General features: G+C 38.2%; 2 protein-coding genes across 3 annotated transcripts in view; one reads left to right on the forward strand and one right to left on the reverse strand.

Moving 5' to 3' along the window:
• Positions 1-10,604, reverse strand: gpsm3 (G protein signaling modulator 3). Of its 2 annotated transcripts, none has more exons than XM_055211348.2 (7): positions 10,432-10,604; positions 8,793-8,875; positions 8,386-8,678; positions 7,491-8,048; positions 4,436-4,589; positions 3,134-3,372; positions 1-451 (listed from the first exon to the last, which is right to left on the reverse strand). In XM_055211348.2, the coding sequence occupies exons 4-7, from the start codon at positions 8,022-8,024 to the stop codon at positions 314-316; spliced, it is 1,065 nt and encodes a 354-aa protein (XP_055067323.2). In that variant the 5' UTR covers positions 8,025-8,048; positions 8,386-8,678; positions 8,793-8,875; positions 10,432-10,604; the 3' UTR covers positions 1-313. The 2 variants fall into 2 exon arrangements, with proteins under 2 accessions (XP_055067323.2, XP_055067322.2); XM_055211347.2 differs by having other exon boundaries at positions 10,279-10,604.
• The window catches only part of pbx2 (pre-B-cell leukemia homeobox 2), a 27,393-nt gene continuing 16,223 nt past the window's right edge, over positions 9,354-20,523 (forward strand). Inside the window, exons 1-6 of the mRNA XM_055211346.2 lie at positions 9,354-9,690; positions 10,302-10,375; positions 19,156-19,400; positions 19,719-19,909; positions 19,995-20,130; positions 20,259-20,400. Coding sequence (XP_055067321.1) covers positions 9,443-9,690; positions 10,302-10,375; positions 19,156-19,400; positions 19,719-19,909; positions 19,995-20,130; positions 20,259-20,400 — 1,036 coding nt within the window. The 5' untranslated portion in view covers positions 9,354-9,442. The remainder of the gene's footprint in view (positions 9,691-10,301; positions 10,376-19,155; positions 19,401-19,718; positions 19,910-19,994; positions 20,131-20,258; positions 20,401-20,523) is intronic.

Consider the following 20,523-nt stretch of genomic DNA (forward strand, 5'->3'; position numbering starts at 1 on the left):
TACAGTTAAACATTTGTTTTTATTTAGATAGCAGAGCATGTACATACAGTACATGAAACAGGCAGAAATCCTTCAGATTTTCCTGAAAGCCGGAGCTATACTTGTGTATAAGTCTCCTATCCGTTATCAATACAGAGCTGTGATTTGAAGCGGAATCAATGTGGCAACATTGAGAAGTAGTGCAAGTGTTCTTATATTGGTAGTCTGATCATTAGTTATTCATATCTGAACAGTAAAGATTCAAAACTCACACATTGCATAAGATAATAGCATGGCCCGAACTAGCAGGAATTGATTTTTAGTTTGATGCGCTCTATAAATGAACAGATTTGAGCTCTGTTCTCTGTTCATCCATTCTTCCACCCTGGACTTTTAACAACAAAGAGAAGAAATCCTCATCGTCCATCGGCCCTGGAGCCGAGCAGCGCTGCTCCTCAATTCGGCCCTGCGCCTGAAAGAGCAAATGTAAAATATTTTGAAGGCTCAAGATATGAAAAACTTCATTTAAAGGGGTTGCAAAAGAAAGGGTGAAAAACATATACTGTATGTAAAACTACATTTTTGGTAGAGGCAGTTTTAAATGTCAAATCTGTCGGCCAATATTAATAATTTTAATAGCACTGGCCGACGAGATCATTCCTTTGCCTTTAATCAAGTGAATTTTAAGATATATAAAATAAGACTTGATTTCAAGACTTGAATTGTGCACATATTAAATTTTTAAAATCCCTTTTGTAAATGAAATCTGAATGATCTGATGTTTGTACCTAAGGTTATCCCCACTGAAAAGACCATCAAAAACTGGTCTAAACTGGTTGGCTGGTCTTAACTGGTGTAGCAGGCCGGTTCTAGAGAGGTTTTGGCCACTTTTTTTAGCTGGTCAAGCTTCATCTGGAGACCATCTAACCAAGTTTTGCCAGGCTGGGAGGACCAGCTTAAATCAGCTACTTCCATCTTAAACCAGCTCAACCAGCTTAGCCAAGCTTCAAGCCTGATCAAACTGGTTTAAGCTGGTGAGTCAGCTAATCTTCCAGCTTGGCCAGCTAAAAGGTGTCCAAAAACTCCTCCAAAACCAGCCCGCTACAACAGCCAAAACCAGGCTGGGAGACCAGCTAAGACCAGCCAACCAGCTTAGTGAAGCTCCAAGCATGATCAAATTGGTTTAAGCTGGTGAGTCAACTAATCTTCCAGCCTGTTCAGCTAAAAAGTGTCCAAAAACTCCACTAAAACCAGCCTGCTACACCAGCTAAAACCAGGCTGGGAGACCAGCTAAGACCAGCCAACCAGCTTAGTGAAGCTTCAAGCCTGATCGAACTGGTTTAAGCTGGAGAGTCATCTAACCTTCCAGCCTGTTCAGCTAAAAAGTGTCCAAAAACTCAGCTAAAACCAGCCTGCTACACCAGCTAAAACTAGGCTGGGAGACCAGCTAAGACCAGCCAACCAGCTTAGCCAAGCTTCAAGCCTGATCAGACTGGTTTAAGTTGGTGAGCCAGCTAATCTTTCAGCCTGACCAGCTAAAAAGTGTCCAAAACTCCTCTAAAATCAGCCTGTTTCACCAGCTAAAACCAGGCTGGGAGACCAGCTAAGACCAGCCAACCAGCTTAGTCAAGCTTCAAGCCTGATCAGACTGGTTTAAGTCGGGGAGCCAGCTAATCTTTCAGCCTGACCAGCTAAAAAGTGTCCAAAAAATCCACTAAAATCAGCCTGTTTCACCAGCTAAAACTAGGCTGGGAGACCAGCTAAGACCAGCCAACCAGCTTAGCCAAGCTTCAAGCCTGATCAGACTGGTCTAAGTCGGTGAGCCAGCTAATCTTTCAGCCTGACCAGCTAAAAAGTGTCCAAAACTCCTTTAAAACCAGCCTGCTACACCAGCTGAAACCAGGCTGGGCTAAGACGTGTCCAAAAACCCCTCTAAACCCAAGCTGGGAGACCAGCTAAAACCAGGCTGGGAGACCAGTTAAGACCAGCCAACCAGCTTAGCCAAGCTTCAAGCCTGATCAGACTGGTTTAAGATGGTGAGTCAGCTAATCTTTCAGCCTGACCAGCTAAAAAGTGTCCTAAACTCCTCCAAAATCAGCCTGCTTCACCAGCTAAAACCAGGCTGGGAGACCAGCTAAGACCAGCCAACCAGCTTATTGAAGTTTCAAGCCTGATCAGACTGGTTTAAGTCGGTGAGCCAGCTAATCTTTCAGCCTGACCAGTTAAAAAGTGTCCAAAACTCCTCTAAAAACAGGCTGGGAGACCAGCTAAGACCAGCCAACCAGCTTAGCCAAGCTTCAAGCCTGATCAGACTGCTACACCAGCTAAAACCAGGCTGGATTAAGTTGGTGAGCCAGCTAATCTTTCAGCCTGACCAGCTAAAAAGTGTCCAAAACTCCTCTAAAATCAGCCTGCTTCACCAGCTAAAACCAGGCTGGGAGACCAGTTAAGACCAGCCAACCAGCTTAGCCAAGCTTCAAGCGTGATCAGACTGGTTTAAGTCGGTGAGCCAGCTAATCTTTCAGCCTGACCAGCTAAAAAGTGTCCAAAACTCCTCTAAAACCAGCCTGCTACACCAGCTAAAACCAGGCTGGGAGACCAGCTAAGACCAGCCAACCAGCCTAGCCAAGCTTCAATCCTGATCAAACTGGTTTAAGCTGGTGAGTCTGCTAATCTTCCAGCCTGACCAGCTAAAAAGTGTCCAAAACTCCTCTAAAACCACCCTGCTACACCAGCTAAAACCAGGCTGGGCTAAGACGTGTCCAAAAACCCCTCTAAAACCAGGCTGGGAGATCAGCTAAAACCAGGCTGGGAGACCAGTTAAGACCAACCAACCAACTTAGCCAAGCCAAGCTTTAAGCCTGATCATACTGGTTAGTCAGCTAATCTTTCAGTCTTACCAGCTAAAAAGGGTCCAAAAACTCTGGACAACCAGCTTAGCCAAGCTTCAAGCCTTATCAAACTAGTTTAAGCTGGTGAGTCTGCTAATCTTCCAGCCTGACCAGCTAAGACCAGCTAAAAGTGTCCAAAAACCCCTTTAAAACCAGACTGCTAAAACCAGGCTGGGAGACCAGCTAAGACCACCCAACCAGCGTAGGCTCGTTTTTTCTGGTCCTTTCAGTGAGGATATAAACAAAAACAAAATGTCACTCACTTGTGAGACGACGATCATGTTGTACAAGTCTTCTTTGGGTGCTGGTGTGGGAACCACTCGGCTGACCTCAGTGACCTTACAGCTGCTCTTCCTCTGTTTGACTTTGGGTTGGGGGGGCGGAGGGGCTGAAGGAATGTTCTGGAGCTCTGCTCGCTGGTCATCGAGTCGACGACCCTGCGAGGTCGCCAGCAAATCGAAGAATTCCTCCTTCTGCAGCGAAGTCATGGAGGAGAAGACCACTGTGTGGACCGATACAAACCGAGTTTTATTGGGTTGTTTTAACCTATAGTTGTGTCAACATAAATTCTGGCTTGTTTCAATCCATAGTCGGGTAACAACCAGCCACCTTAAGGTTATTTATAACCCAACAGTTGGGTTTTCCATATTTGACCCAATTATGGGTTGACATTTTTTATATATATATACAAAGACAACCGTGCATTTGGATTAGTTTATTTTTGCAGATATTTTAATTTAAAATGCCTTCCAGTGCAGTGAAAGTGTATTAATGTATGTGTAGGTGTATGAGTGTAGGTGTTGAAAATGCAAATCGAACTCATGACCTTTATAGCACTAAACTCCTCCAGTTGAGCTACAGAAATACACCAAACCATTTCAGCCCATTATGCCATAATGGTACATGCAACTTTCAACAATATTTACAGTACTGTGCAAAAGTCTTAGGCCACCATGCTACCATTAGATGTGTTGTTTTTGCAATTGTACAGTGATCACTTATAATTATTTCTCAGTCTCTTTATTAGAATACAATCAGAAAATACAGTAAATGTGTATGTAGTATTAAAAACAGTATAAAAGTATAAGCTGAAGTGTCACGTTTTTAGGGTAAACTCCCCTTCCACTTGAGCAATAGCATGGGCAGTTGCAGGATCTCTTAAACCTAAATGAAATTAAATCCTAATTTCTAATTCTAATCAAATGACTTCAGGACTTTGGTCTCCCCAAAAAAGCTCAAGATGTGTTTCGTGCCAAAGAGAGGTCAAACTAAATACTGACTGATGCTTAAAGAAGACGTTAAGTTGCTAAAACAACAAAGCTGGTGGTGGTGGCCTAAGACTTTTGCACAGTACTGTGCTGTGTATATATATATATATATATATATATATATATATATATATATATATATATATATATATATTCAAAATAATCACACAGTTTGAGGCGTTTTTCAGCCTCTTTTGATTGTCAGGATATAATCGGCCCTGATCATCTGCCGACACCGATTATAGGCCGATGTATCGGTGCATCCCGAATTTCCCTTTACATTGTAGGGCTGGTTACCTTTATGGCTGGGACGCGGTGTGCTCGGTTCGGAGTAACATCTTCTGCGGCCCTCCAGTTGAAACGAGCAGCGCTGATCATTGAGTCTTCTGCCCTCTTGTAAGGTATACAGCAGCTCGCACAGAGCATCATGAGAGCCTGATAACCTGTGAACCTGAGGATATAACAAACAAAACACTACAGTATCATCTTCACATCTTTAGCTGTATGTCACGTCTTATAGAGTAAACTTCTTATTTACTGTATGTTACATTAACACTAAAGAGACTGAGAGCAGTTCTGTTCGCCAAATGTGTGATTATATGTTTTAAATGTGTGATTTTGTCATTAAATGTGTGATTATTTTATCTCATAAAACTATATATTTTTGTAAACTATTTTCCCAGCAAGCAAAAACCGAGACCCAATATAGTTCGGCTTATACCCTTAATAACCTTGAATTTGGTAACGTGCTGTTTTTGCCAAAATAACTTTGAGAAGTATTATATTCCATCATGTAAGCAAAGTCAACAGGTTCAAGTTGTTTGCTTTCATTTCTTTTACATGATCTAAACGTATATATACATCGTTTATTCTTGGGCTATGGTTAGACGTCTATTAGAGTTTCACTGACAGCCCAAATTTTGCCTTGTTTTAGCTAAAATTGCTTGCTGGGTTATTTCAACTGCCATCATTTTGTATAACACCCCTTTTGTATAACACCCCCTATATGTTTTCTTATAAAGTATGCTCTTTCGAAATGCATATATGGTCAAAAATCCATTAAAGTGGGTTATATGTGCATTCTGACTTAATAACACAGTTGTTTCCTCATGCTAAACGTAGGCAAAGTGTCAAAAAAGCAGTCGAGTATTTCTGTGCCGAATGGATTCGTACAAGTTTCGGAAAGTTTTTTCTGATTACGGGTCCAGCTGACGTTTCAGGGTTTTCTATACGTATCACTTCTTTTTATGGGCACTTCCCCCGGAAAAACCCCGCCCACCTGTCAATCAGCGGGAGACGCTAGAACTTGCAAACATCACATCACGCGACACAGCTTTGTTTAATTTCAAAACTCAACAATCAAGAAGTGTGTTTTTGGATGTAAGGAGAAGAAAGCCAGCCTTATGGAAACAATGGATATAGTTTATTATCCGGGGTAGCAGCGGAGTTTTGTGTGTGTGTTTGATGCGCTGAATTTCATTGAAAAGTCCCAACCGGGTCATGAGTTGCATGCAGTAAGTAAAACTTCTGCCTTATGTTTGAAATAGGCGCGTGCATATTATATAAATGACACAAACATGTAGTGAATCATAAGTTAAACAGTGTTGTTTAGTGTTGCATGACTCGTACTCGCTCCTCCCGCTGTAGTAACTCCTCTTTCTTCATTTATTCGTACGTTATCGGTAAAGCTAATCTTTCTTTTTTAAATCTGATTAAACTAAAGACTCTTCAGAGATATAAAGGATGTAATACTACTCTATAGGTACTCCAGATTAACATCAGTAATGCAGAAACAGCGTGTGTTACAGTATGTGAGCTTTAAGCTTTGAAAGTAAAATGTGTTGCATTTTATTTTTGTCCAGCTTGATCCTCTCTAAAATTAAGCTGTATCTACTACTAATGTCACTTAGACATACAGTACTTAGTAAATTTATTAGAGCACCTGTCTGTTTTTCTCAAAGATCATCCAGCATCATAAAGTGTCGTTCATTTTCAGAGATTTTCCAACGTTTCATAATTTTGATAATTTTTCATAACAGGAGTAAAAAGGAGTCAGATTGAATTTGTGTTTTTATAACCAAATTGGAGTCGGTACATTCAACTTGCATAACATTCAACCATTAACACTTATTCTTCTATTAAAGGTGCAGTGTGTAATATTTAGAAGGATCTCTTGACCGAAATGCAAAATAATATACAAAACTATATTTTCAGGGGTGTATAAAGACCTTTTTATAATGAACCGTTATGTTTTATTACCTGAGAATGAGACGTTTTTATCTACATACACCGAGGGTCCCCTTACGTGGAAGTCGCCATTTTGTGCCGCTATGTTTCTACAGAAGCCCTTAACGGACAAAGTTTTTTACTAAGTTGTCTCAGACAATGACATGTTTTTCCGGTGGTGGCTACCGTAGCTTGTCTATGCGTTTCAAAAGCGAGGGGTCAGCAGTGGACTGAGCCGTTGGTTGCAATTCGCAGCCTCACCACTAGATGCCGCTAAAATTTACACACTGCACCTTTAAGGCCTGCAAGTAAATAACTGTAATTGAGCATCTGAATAAAAAGCAACAATAACGTGCTTTACTATTTCAGTAAATTCATGGATAAGAACAATAAATATATTTTTGCATTAGAAATACTACGGCGACTAAACTGGGACTACAAATTAAAATTAGCCTGTATAGCTAATTTTGGCATAGTTTCATGCTCCTATGTGTTGCATTTAAACAAATGATTTTGGTAATCATCATCAATACTGTTAGTTTAGAGAAGCTGTGACACAAACCTTAGTTGGGTGATGATCTAATACAAATAATAAATCTTGTGGTTCTTGCCTGTGCAAGCCTGATCTCATGGGAATTCGTACGTTTTCACGATTTGGCTAATTTGTACGAATTTATTAATATAATTAAATAAGCACCCCTAGCCCCAACATCACATGGTCGAAAGCAATTTATTCAAAAACATATGAATGTGGTCATACGCATTAATACGATTAAGCCACCTCATAAAATTCGTACAAATCGCTGCTGTAAACTAAAGGCTACACTGTAAAAAAAATAGCTGTAATTATGCAGCTGGTTGCCAGTAACTTACTGTAGAAGATAAAGACAGAAAATGTTTCATGTTCATTTAACTTTAAACAAATTGTTACCAGTAAATAACATAAATGTAAAATCTACAGTAATTTAATGGCAACCAGCTGCCAGCAATACTGTAATTTCTACAGAATTTTTTACAGTGTATTTACTATTTGATAAAATCATGTCCCACCCAAACCTACCGATTCAACAGAAAGTATGTCAACATAGGAAAGAAAATGATCAGCACTCCTTATAATAATCATTACCATTTGCTTTGCATCATCAGGGCTCAGTCTGTCTTTGGGCCGTAGCTTAACTTCTACTCGAGCAGTCGCTTTATCTTGAGTTGACATATCCGCGTTGGTCTTTTCTGGTTCCTGTGTTGCTTCTTGTGGCATTTTTTCTGGTCTGACAGCTGCGTGCTTGTCTGTCTCTTGTGTTCCTTCTGACAATCTCGCATCCATTTTCAAAATATTTTCCTGATCTTTCACCTCAAGATTTACGATATTCTCCTCATTCCTTTCTGCTTCTGTTACATCACTCTCACTTTTTTCCAGCTGGACACTGTTGTGATCGTGTGCGTTTTCCTCCGTGTCTTCTGCGATGATGCCAGTATCATTGTTTATCTTTTCATCACCCTTCTTAACTCTCAGTACTGTCCGTCCTCGATCTCTGTTGTTTATCGCATCCAATGGTTCATCCCCCTCTTCGAGAATGAGAAGAGGTTCCAATTGCTTGTCCTCTGAGGCTTCAACTTTGACCTCTAGGGAGTCCATAGTGGCTTCTACAGAGCTCTCCATAGCTCGTGTAGAAAATACGAGAGGCTACGAAAATAAGAATTTAAAGAATCCTTATTTCCATATTTTCAACAAGTCAAGACACTCAAGGGAGTCTTTAAGAGCACTTGCTGTACTACATTACTGTACTGTACCGTATACATATCTCTTGGCACTTCTTACAACTTTTTTTAATCTCAGTATAATCTGCTGTATGTGAAAAAGTGAAACATGACAACTAATCTGATAAAACCTGATATCAATGCACAACATACAGTAGTAGAAACACACCTGTTTTTTATTTCAATCATTTAACACAGAGAACTCTACCTAACTGTTTTGTTTGCCCAATATACGGTAGTTAATATTTTATGGCCCTCCTTACCTTCTCAAACTTTGGAGATAAAATGAAGTCCTCTCAACGGAATGTCAGGTGTAGCCCTCATGCGTCTCACCTCCGTGTACGGACATGCAACAACTCCTGCATATCTCAGTCACAAACGTATGAGAGTTTCTCTTAAAATTATTCGAAAAGAGCTACAGTAGACGCTGTCACAATATCTTGACAGCTTTACAGCCCAACAGTCTTCTCTGTCTCTTCCTGTTCTTCTCTTTGGCCCCGATCCACCCCTATTTATGCGTCTCGTATCAGCTGAACACGTGGAAAAACCTTCATGCCTAAAAAATACACAATAAAAACATATCATAACATCGTGGCTTGGTTTTGCTCGGTTAAAACTTTTATTTGACTGCCGTGTTTCACAATCATAGGTACGGGCAGCGTTTCCTTACGTTTAACAGCTTGTGAATTCTTACATGTTGAAACTGGCGGCCTGTTTGTTTAAACAGTCTGTGGTTTGCAGATTTCCTGTTGACTACCAGCAAAAAGAGAAGTTAAATTCGATGACATAGAGTAAGACAAAGCATACAGGAGAAAGAAACCGAGCATCTAAAGCTTTAAGTGTGCAACAATATTACATTTGATATGTTACAAGGGTGTAACTGATAAACATTTGACAGTTCAGCAGTTTTGTTATTTTGCATTAAACCATGTTTTATCATTTTGTGTGATATTGTCACGTAAATGCTGTCATGTATAATTAATATATTTTGCATGCATTCTATTTAGATTTTGGTTATAGATATGTTATAAATGGATTTACCCAAATAAGATGCATTAAATGCATGCACTTTATCAGATGAGATCTGCCTATCTATCTATTAAATCTCTCATACTCTGAGCAGCATCTCATGCAACAGGGCTGCAGAAACTGCACAGTTCACAATGCATCTTGACATTTGCATGTGCAAAATGTCAATGTCCACGCAAAGGCACGGTATTTTTTGTGTGTCAATCGCTAGGGGACTCCAGCGTGATGATGCATGGACACACACAACACACACACCCTCTCACACTCATCTAGATTAATGTACTGCTCAGGATGTTGCAGCCGCAGCAGCCCATCACAGGCAACGGGCCCAGCGCAAGCCGCGGTCTCGGGTTAAACGTCCACCCGGGAATGCATCCTCTCAACTCGGCTCACGGTCCTTCGCAACACCGCCCCGACGGGGGCAATCCCGGGGGCCTCGAAGGCACGGAAAACGGACACGACAACCGGAGGGACATAGGGGATATTTTACAGCAGATCATGACCATCACCGACCAAAGTTTAGACGAAGCTCAAGCAAAGTAAGTTACGTTTTTATACACAATTATAAATTGTTTTGAAAACTTGTGCGCTTGGAGTCGAGCTAACAGTTGCGCGAGGCAGGAGTCTGCTTAGATATAATTAAAAAAAAATTAACACTGATATTAACATCGCTTAATCTTAAATCTTCATAAAACACTTTTGATTTATAAGTCATTTAACTGTAAGGTGTATTTTACTAAAATTTCAAATATACGATTGGTCTATATGCGGTGTAAGTTAGCAAGCTAGCTAGCGGCTATTGTTTACGTTCTTCTTAACTCAAACTTCCTGCATTCACTTTTATTAACATGTAAATATTCCAAAAGAATAAATGTGGTAAATCTGATGTATTTTTTTGTTTATTTCACCACAATAGGTGGCGTTGTTTACTTTTATTCATTTGTCAAAAACAAATCACTGCTTGAAGATGCTATGCTATCATGGACATTAGCAAGGGTACTTTAGCCAGTAATGTTATGTATTTGATCATTTTTAAATACAAATTAAAAGATCGTTAGCGTCAAAGTGACGTTTTGATATTATTTTATTTGTAATGCTAGCAAAAATGCTAATGCTAACCGACTTACTGTTGTTTGTTGTTTTGTGACAGAAAACACGCTTTAAACTGTCATCGGATGAAACCCGCTTTATTCAGCGTGCTATGTGAAATTAAAGAGAAAACAGGTATGTAACGTCACGTGCATGTCGTTTAAAATGTGTTTAAAATCATATCGCTTAACTTTATAATTGGTTTAAAAGTTGGCACTGGATTCAGTCCGGACGCCATGTTCTGCCAGAACAAAGCCACATAGTTTACATCTTCAAAATAAATACAAATTTAATCTTTCCCCTGAAACAATAGCGTATATTAGCTCAGTTGAGTTGTCGAGGTAATCTCAAACCTCATCATTTCCATGTAATATCCATTACATGTGTTTGAATAGCCCTATTTGCACAACAATGGCATTATGGTTAATGGTTTGCATTGCCCAAAACATTCAAGAACTGCTTTAGTTAAACCTTTCTCTTAAATAATTATATTATATGTAGTAGCCCTGCTATATCAAAACTATGTATTTAGCACATGCAAATAGTCAGTCGTTAATATAATCATATTTTTGCATGGGTTAGAATAACACGGTTAGTTTTACACTAACTGGATTACTGGTTTGTCTGGTTCACAAAATAAATACTTGTTCTCAAATATTACCCTATATCAACACATATGCATACTTTTAAACCTTAAGATTTGCATGCAATGTCCTGTTATTTACAACATGTTGGTTTGTGTAAAGTTTTCAGGAAATATTAAATATTTATGAAGGTGTTGACCAAGTATTGTAATGTTTATTGGGACTGTTAGTAATTAAATGGCTTTGTGCCTAATGGAGGCTTTTAATTTTCATGCTTTGGCTTTCATTGTGTGTCATTAATCTTACTGTCCTGCTGATGCACGCTGCACTGTTTATTACATAATGCTGGCTTTAGGTATAAAATGAAAGCTTCTTTATGTTGCATATGGCTGTATATTATGAATAAATATAATAGATAAAGCACTAGAGTTATTGTGAATGTATTGTAAATGGTCAACATTATCCAGGTGTAGGTGGTACAAGCGTAATGTTTTTCACATCAGGGTTGCGAGGTCTCAAATAAAAATGACCCACAGATTGTAAATGTTGTATGGATCTGGCGACGCAAGCACTTAACCCTGGTCCCTCCAGGAACAATGTACTGACAATTAATGCTTGGATAGAGTACCGCTAAATGGAAATGAACTCAATTTCATTGTAGGTAATTGTCGCAGGATCATTTGTTCTTTTATGTTTTTATTCATATGCCTCTTATTGGGAAAAGTTCAGATCCCAGTATGGCTTTAAGTACTTTTTGCACTGCTTTTCCTTACTATAAAAAAAACATACATTTTTATTAAATTGTTATTTTATTAAGCAACATCAAAACTAGGGGTGTTAATCGGACAGTTCATTGCGATACGATACCATATCGATCATCTCCGCCAGCTATGTGATATTTGCTGATACATCGACCATTTCTTCGATGCAATTAAGATTCAATTAATTTATTGATACTTTAATATAATGCGTGCCTAGTTAAAGGTGTAGCGGAGGATTTTCTCAAATTTAAGAAAAGAACCACCTTGTCTACTTTTTTTTTAAAAATCAATTGCGCAACACTTCTGATTAGGGCTGGGTATCGATTCAGTAGGGCTGGGTATCGATTCAGATGTGCCAGATCGATTCAAATTCGATTCACAAGCTATCAAATCGATTCGATTCTCGATTCAATTTTCGATTCCGATTCTCGGGCGGTTTTTATACTCGATTCAACTCAATGAATATAGATTTTTTTTTTTTTTTTTTTTTTGAACAATTTGTTTATTGAGATTTAACAAATTCTCCCAGTATATTACAAAAATATTTTAAATGAAATAGTAAGATCTCTTTTAACATAATAACAATAAATAACATGACAATAAAGGAAAGACACTAAATAAGATAAAAAAAATAAAATAAATAAATAAAAAAGGCACAGGTGAATACAAATATCAAACCAAGAAGAGTTGAAAGTAGTTGAAAATAGTCAACCAGAAAGCAGATATAAAAAAGGGTAACTTTACAGTACAGTTAAAAAAACAGTAATTGGCTAAATGATTACTAATATAATGTGGGTGTAAATACGTTAAGAATCAAGATATTTTGTCTCTTTCAACCTCACCCATTACATTACTAAAATCGGAGTTTGAGATAAAGGATATAAATGGTTTCCAAATATCCTCAAATAGGGACAATTTACCTTTTAGAATATATGTAATCTTTTCCATTGACAAACAAAAAGACATATTATTAATCCACTGTACAACAGATGGCCTTTCCACTTTTTTCCAGTACATAGCTATTAAACGTTTTGCTTGAAGTATACACATGTCAATTAGTTTACGATTGCTGCTGCTGCTACAACATACAATATTTTCAGGAAAAATACCCAAAATAAAAATTTCTGGATTCATTGGAAGATTAACAGATATCATTTGAAAAATTAGTAGAACTACATCTTTCCAAAACTCTTGCACCATAGGACAACTCCACATGCAGTGTAAAAGTGTGCCTTTTTCAGATGTGCATTTAATGCATGTGTCTGGAGTGTTCTGACAAATTTTGTTTAATCTAACTGGAGTAAAATACGTTCTCATAATCCAGTTATACTGTATTAATTTAAGATTACTGTTAATAGTTTGTGTTTGAGAATTTGTACATATTTTTTCCCAGACATCTGAGGAAATGTTAATTTTTAAATCTTCTCTCCAAGAGATCAATTTGGATTCTGTAGATTCTTTAGAGTATGATTCTAATAGTTTATAAAACATTGAAACTAAGCCTTTAGATTGCGGTGGCTTTGATAGTAAAATTTCAAGTGAGGTCTTAATAGGTTTTGTAAGCTTTGTACCTTGGTGAAAAGAAACATAGCTCCTAAATTGAAGGAATTTAAAGAAGTGTTGTTTGGGAATATTAAACTGTGCCACGATCTCAGCAAAAGACATCAAGTCATTTCCAATATAAAAATCCTCAATTTTTTGCAGCCCTTTATCATGCCATATCTTAAATCCTGAATCTAATCTAGCTGGTTTAAAACTCTCATTTCCCCATATTGGGGTAAAACATGATAAGGTATTTGTCCAACCCAAGTAATTATGCACTTCGTACCAGACTTTAATTGTATTAATGAGAATAGGGTTAAAAGATACAATATCTTTGCCTTTACGGAGAGTTTTGAGATCTGTCGAATAAAGATAAAGGTAAAAGGGTAGTTTTGATTTTATAAAGGAAGCTTCAATGTCCAACCAAGATGGGCAGGGTTCGGGAGAAAAGTAATGTAAAAGAGATCTCAATTGCGCTGCCCAATAATACCACTGTAAGTTAGGAAACTGGAGACCACCCCTATTATATGATAAGTATAATAGTGACAAACGAACTCGAGCTCTTTTATTATTCCAGATAAATTCAGTGAATAGTTTTCGAAGTGATGTAAAGAAGGAGGGTGGAGGGCATAGAGGGATATTTTGAAATAAGTATAGTATTTTAGGTAGTATGCTCATTTTTATTGCATTTATGCGTCCAATTAGTGATATGGGTAAACTTTTCCATCTATCAATGAACTGAGAAATATTATTTAAAAGGGGTTGATAATTTTCTGAGGATATACACTCTACTTTAGCTGTGATTTTAATACCTAAATAAGTAATGGAGTCTACTATATTGAATTGAGTAACAGCCGGTAGCTGACGATCATCCTTATTTAATAAGAGAATACATGACTTAGACTGATTAACTTTATAACCAGAGAAGTTACCGAAAGTTGAAAGAAGTTGTATTAGAGAAGGAATGGATTGGGCCAAACGTGTAAGATATAAAAGTACATCATCTGCATACAAAGAGATACATGTATATATGGAGTTTAATCTGATGCCTAGTATGCTACCGTGTGACCTTATTGCTATAGCAAGAGGCTCAACTGCTAAGACAAAAAGAAGAGGGGACAGGGGGCATCCTTGACGAGTGCCCCTTTGAATATCAAAAACCCTGGAAACTATGCTATTAGTCAGTACTTCGGCCATTGGACGCGTGTAAAGTATCTTAATCCATTTGCAAAAAATTTCTCCAAATCCAAATCTTTTCAGGACCTCAAATAGATAGGGCCATTCCACCCTGTCGAAGGCCTTTTCGGCATCCAAAGACAGAACGGCCGTATCAGAATTTCCCTTTTTAAGATGTAAAATATTAAGCAGAGCTCTAACATTATGGAAGCCTTGCCTGCCTTTAATGAATCCATTTTGATCTCGATGTATTATACTGGGTAAGAGTCCCTCCAACCTCCTTGCCAGAATTTTGCTCAGTATCTTGACATCGGTGTTAAGTAGTGAAATTGGCCGAAATGATTCACATTTAGTAATTATTTTATTAGGTTCAGGAAGTAATATAATTAAGGCGTTTCTTAAAGTGTCTGGAAGCACACCATTTTCAAAGGTTTCTTTAAACATTTCTAAAATTGGTGGGACAAGTTTTCTTTTAAATTTCTTGTAAAAGTCAACATTAAGACCGTCTGGTCCTGGTGTTCGACCTGATGTTAAACTATCAATAGCTTCTATTATTTCTTCTTCTGAAATATCTATGTCCATGGACTTTTTTGCCTCTTCAGAAAGATTAGGTATGGATAAACTATCCAGAAAGGTTGTTTGTGCACCATTGTTTAAATATTCAGAGGTGTATAGGGTCTCAAAATAGAATTTAAAAGTCTTGTTTATTTCAGTCGGGTCACTAGTGATATTCCCCTTTTGATCTTCAATAGAATTTATTGTTCTTTCAGATTGATTTTGTTTAATTCTCCAAGCTAACAATTTGCCCGCTTTTTCGCCTTGATCATAATAATTTTGCCTTAACATCATAAGACTGGCGGCTGCTTTTTTGGCAGATAATTCATTATATTTAGTTCTAAGAGTTAACAATTCTTGATGAATGGCCAAATCATCTTTATCTGGTAAGTTTTTTTCAAGGAGTTTAATTTTTGTTTCGAGCGTAGTTAATTCTTTCTTGTGGCTTTTTGATTTACTGCTTGTGATACTAATAAGAACACCTCTAATGAATACTTTAAAAGCCTCCCATCTGGTACAGGCTGAGGTTTGAGTTGTGTTAATATCAAAATATAGTTCTATCTGTTGTTTGATGTCTTAGCAAAATTTTTCGTCTAGAAGCCATTTAGGGTGAAATCTCCATATTGGAGGGTTACCTGATAACCTAGGGTCACTATATGTAAATAATATAGGGGCGTGATCTGAAATTACAATCGTATCATAAAGGCAGTCAGTTATATATGTCATAATAGTTGCTGAAATCAGGAAATAATCAATTCTGGAGTAAGACTGGTGTGTTCTAGAAAAGCAAGAGTACTGAATATCTTTAGGATGTAGCTGTCTCCATACTTCTAGTAGGTTTAGGTCCTTTATAAAATAGTGAATGGTTTTTCTGGTCTGTCTGTGTGACTGATCAATACCAGAAGAGCGGTCTCTAATTGGGTCCAGTGTACAATTGAAATCCCCACCAATTACATAGAGCCCAGAAAGGCTGGATAAAGTCAGAAAAAGGTTACTATAGAATTTAGGGAGGTCCTCATTGGGACCATAAACATTGACAAGAATCAGTGATTTAGATAATAAAGTCCCTTGAACAATTAAATATCTACCTGATGGGTCCTGTATTGTTTTATTTACTTGAAATGGAACTGATTTATGTATTAATGTTATAACCCCTCGTGCTTGCGAACTAAAAGAAGCCGAAAACACTTGACCAGGCCATCTATTACGGATTCTACATACGTCCTTACACATTAAATGTGTTTCTTGGAGAAAAACAATTTTAGATTGAAGCTGCTTTAGTCTAGTCATTACTTGTTTAATTTTAGTAAAAGTATGCAGCCCCCTACAGTTCCAAGAAATAAACTTAACCCCAAAGGCCCCTGCTATATCTTATAGTAACAAATAATACGATGCTCTCCTTAGCTTTAAAACAGAAAATAACCTGTACCTTATGACAATGTAGAATAAAACTAAAATACAACACAATTAGAAACATTAACCAACAAAAACATTTAAACACTACAACAGTAGTTCGCCGAGAACCACCAGCAAACCCACACACTACTTTACTTCTAGCTTCCCCCATCCAAATGGAACGATAGAACGCATCCCACCTGTGCTTCGCTGAAATTACCTTGTCCCCTTATAGGAAATATGTCCCATTAATAACCGTCCATTATTCTCTTGTTGCTCAGTGTGAACGAATCATTGAGGCAAAGACTCACGTTACATGTTCGTTAGAAAAGCGTCAACTTCGGATGGAGTTTGAAAAACGTGAGATTGGCCATTTACAGTCACTCGGAGGCGCGCTGGAAAGATGAATCCATATTGTATCCTCTTAGCTCGCAGCTTCCTTTTGACTTCTTCGAATTGTTTCCGTTGCTTATTTACTTCAGCAGAAAGGTCTGGGAAAAACATGACTCGGTGATTTTGGAACAACACGTCTTTCTTCACTCTGGCCGCATTCATTACACGCTCCTTATCTCTGTAATCCAAAAACTTCGCGATCATCACTCTCGGCGTTGAATTCCTGCTTGTATCAGATCCTCGCGTACCGCCGATCCTGTGTGCCCTCTCTATGGCCAGGGGTTTTCGTAGTGGCTCCATGTCTAGCGCCTCAGGTAACCAGCTTTCTAAGAATGCACATGCGTCACTGCCTTCTGATTTTTCTGGTAAACCTACGAGTCTCAGATTGGAGCGTCGGCTACGATTCTCCAGGTCATCTATTTTCCAAGTAAGTGCTGCAACTTTCTTTTCGAGAGCGCAGGTCGTCGATTGAAGTGTAGTAATCGAATCTTCGGCCTGTGAAATGCGTTCCTCCGTCTGCGTCAGTCTTCCGAAACACTCCGCAACTTGGTTTTTAATATCTTGTACAGCTGAAAGAACGGATTCAAATTGAGAAGTCATGTCAACTCTCACTGAATGTATTGCTTGAAGAATATCCCTTGTGTCAGCGTGGAAACCGCTAGTTTGGTCTCCGTAACGCGGTGACAAGTTTTCTTCGCCATGCGAGCCTTCTTCCAGGCCCTCGGAATCTGACACAGCATCTGTTGATTTTTTCGGCTTTTGCTTTGCTGGTTTAGGCGACATTACAGACAACGTTCACTTTAAGAACAAACAATGAACGAATTTTAAATGAAACAGGGGTAGTAATCAATAAAGCTTAATATAATGACAGCGGAGCCCACTCGCGCGTCTCGTCAGCACGTCGCCATAACCGGAAGTCCCAATGAATATAGATTTAATACAAATACTATATAAATAGAACAGTAAACAGCAGTTTAATAGTGGGTAATTAATAAAAAGAAATTAAAAGCCACAACACTAACGTTGTCGTCTTGCTTGCGAAATCTAAAATGCTTCCATACCTCTTACTTTTTATGTGAAGGTGGCATCAACATCGATGAAGCACCTTAAACCGCCATAAAGACTGAATGAAAGAATGACAGGCTCCTTGGTAACATCTCGCAAGGCAAAAAAGAGGGTGACAACTAGTGAAGAAGACTAGTAATTTGATTAACGTTAATCTTGCGTTCAGTGTTTGCAGAAAAAATATGGGGAAAAAAATCGATTCTGCTCTTTGAGAATCGATTCTGAATCGAGCACGTTTTTAAAAACGATTAATCGAAAAGTCAATTTTTTTTTGCCCAGCCCTATGATTCAGATGTTCCAGATCGATTCGATTTCGATTCACACGCTATCAAATCGATTTGATTCCGATTCTCGATTAAATTTTCGATTCTGGTTCTCGGGTATGTTTTTATACTCGATTCTCGATTCAAATCAATGAATATAGATTTAATACAAATAGTATATTAATAAAAAAAGAACAGTGAACAGCAGTTTACAAGTGGGTAATTAATAAAAAAATTAAAAGCCACAACACTTACGTTGAAGAAGACTAGTAATTAGATTAAAGTTAATCTTATGTTAAATGTTTGTGGAAAAAATATGAAAGAAAAAAAAATCGATTCTGCTCTTTGAGAATCGATTTTTATTAGACCACGTTTTAAAAAACGATTAATCGGAAAATCTATTTTTTTTGCCCAGCCCTACTCCTGATTGACAACTAGGAGGACCAATAGTCTTCATGATCCACCCGGAAAAAGAAAATCCTCCGCAATACCTTTAAGCAGTTCCATTTTTAATAACTCAAGAATGCAATTAAAATATATAAAATGAACGTTTAATTAAATGAAACAATCTCTGTTCCCATTGGGACATTTACAACAACAAACTAAGAAAACATACACTTTTTTAAATAAAGTAAAATAAATATCACTTTATTGCATTGTCACTTTTACTGTATTGTTGATTTTGGCATGAATGGAAGTGGGGCTGTGTGATTTTAGGAAAACCTAGACTTGCAATATTTTGTTTTCTTGTGATGTATATTGTGGTGTGAAATGCATGATGACTTTTTAGATGAATTCATTTTTCTTTAATAAGTGTACCGCATCAGCCTGGGAAATAAAAAGCCGTTTCGCTTGTGCCTTGCTTTTCTTATTAAGCTTTGGAAAGATAACTTTGGGAGAAAAGTAGTTGCTCTGATAATTTTGTCGTGCACATGTCAACAATGTGCAGCAACAAATCAAATAAAAAGATGTGTAACCACCAAGAAATTACATCTACACTAGTTTATAAAATAAATGTATACGTATTGTAGATTGAAATATTTTTAGGTTTCTACATTGCTGCATTGATGTGACATATTGCAAAGTGGATGCTAGAACGATATATTCTGGGAATTTTTCTATAATCGATCGATATTCCAGAACTATCTGTTGCTTAACATTAGATAAACTTGTCATTTTAGGCCTTTCTATGAGAAACGCTCAGGAAGAGGAACCTCCAGACCCACAACTTGTGCGGCTGGACAACATGCTGCTAGCCGAAGGTGTAGCCGGTCCGGAAAAAGGGGGCGGAGCCGCTGCCGCAGTCTCTGCGGCAACCAGCTCCGGCGGGATGTCTCCCGACAGCTCATTGGAGCACTCCGACTATAAAAGCAAGTTGAGCCAAATTCGGAACATTTACCACACAGAGCTGGAAAAATATGAGCAGGTACATATCGCTGATGTCATACTGTGTGGCCCCGCCCACAGCAAGATCTCAATGGTTCAAAATCCAGCTACACATAGCAGTTTGTTACGAAGCGTTGGCTTGATTTTGTCACTTCGTAGACTTTCCGTAAATGGAAGTCACTAGAAACTACTAGATTCATACTAAACAAAAACATTTTTGTTGACATAGCTTCACTTTTATTTAGTAATTTGTAATTTATTACCACTAAAATCTACACATTATCATATAACCAGCTAGTCATCGGTAATGTCGATTTAAATCTCACGAGATGGTTAATAATGTCATTACTGTTTGCAGGCCTGCAGTGAGTTCACCACCCATGTAATGAATCTGCTGAGAGAGCAGTCTCGCACACGGCCCGTATCTCCGCGCGAGATCGAACGCATGGTGGCCATCATTCACCGCAAGTTCAGCTCCATCCAGACGCAGCTGAAGCAGAGCACCTGTGAAGCTGTCATGATCCTGCGCTCGCGCTTCCTGGATGCCAGGTGCACGCTTGTTGAATGCATGATGCATGACGTTGATTTTAAAATGCTTTTTTTACTTGACTCTTATCGTTTCTTGTGTTGTCAGACGTAAACGGCGCAATTTTAGTAAACAGGCCACCGAGGTGTTGAACGAGTACTTCTATTCACATCTATCAAACCCTTACCCAAGTGAAGAAGCCAAAGAAGAGCTGGCCAAGCAGTGCGCTATCACTGTGTCTCAGGTAAGACCTCCTAACGTCTTTCTGCTCTCATACATTTTTATTTTTTTAAGATTTGCAGTTGCTTGGGTTTCAATGTGCTGAGTCACCAAAAGGACGTCAGTCTCATTTTAGCTCTGAATTCGGAACAGGTGTCCAACTGGTTTGGCAACAAGAGGATTCGCTATAAGAAGAACATTGGGAAGTTCCAGGAAGAGGCCAATCTGTATGCCATGAAGACTGCCTTAGGAGCAACACAGAGCGAGGAGTCGCCCCATACTCCAAACTCCACCGGTTAGTTTAAGTCTGTATTTCATAAAATACTGCATGTTCATAATTTGTGGAATTAAGCAACATTAGACTTTTCTTTTGATTTAATCAAAGATCCTACTAAACCTTCTTGGTCTCAACACTTAT

Source organism: Misgurnus anguillicaudatus, chromosome 10, assembly GCF_027580225.2.
Source record: "Misgurnus anguillicaudatus chromosome 10, ASM2758022v2, whole genome shotgun sequence".
NCBI lineage: Eukaryota > Metazoa > Chordata > Actinopteri > Cypriniformes > Cobitidae > Misgurnus > Misgurnus anguillicaudatus.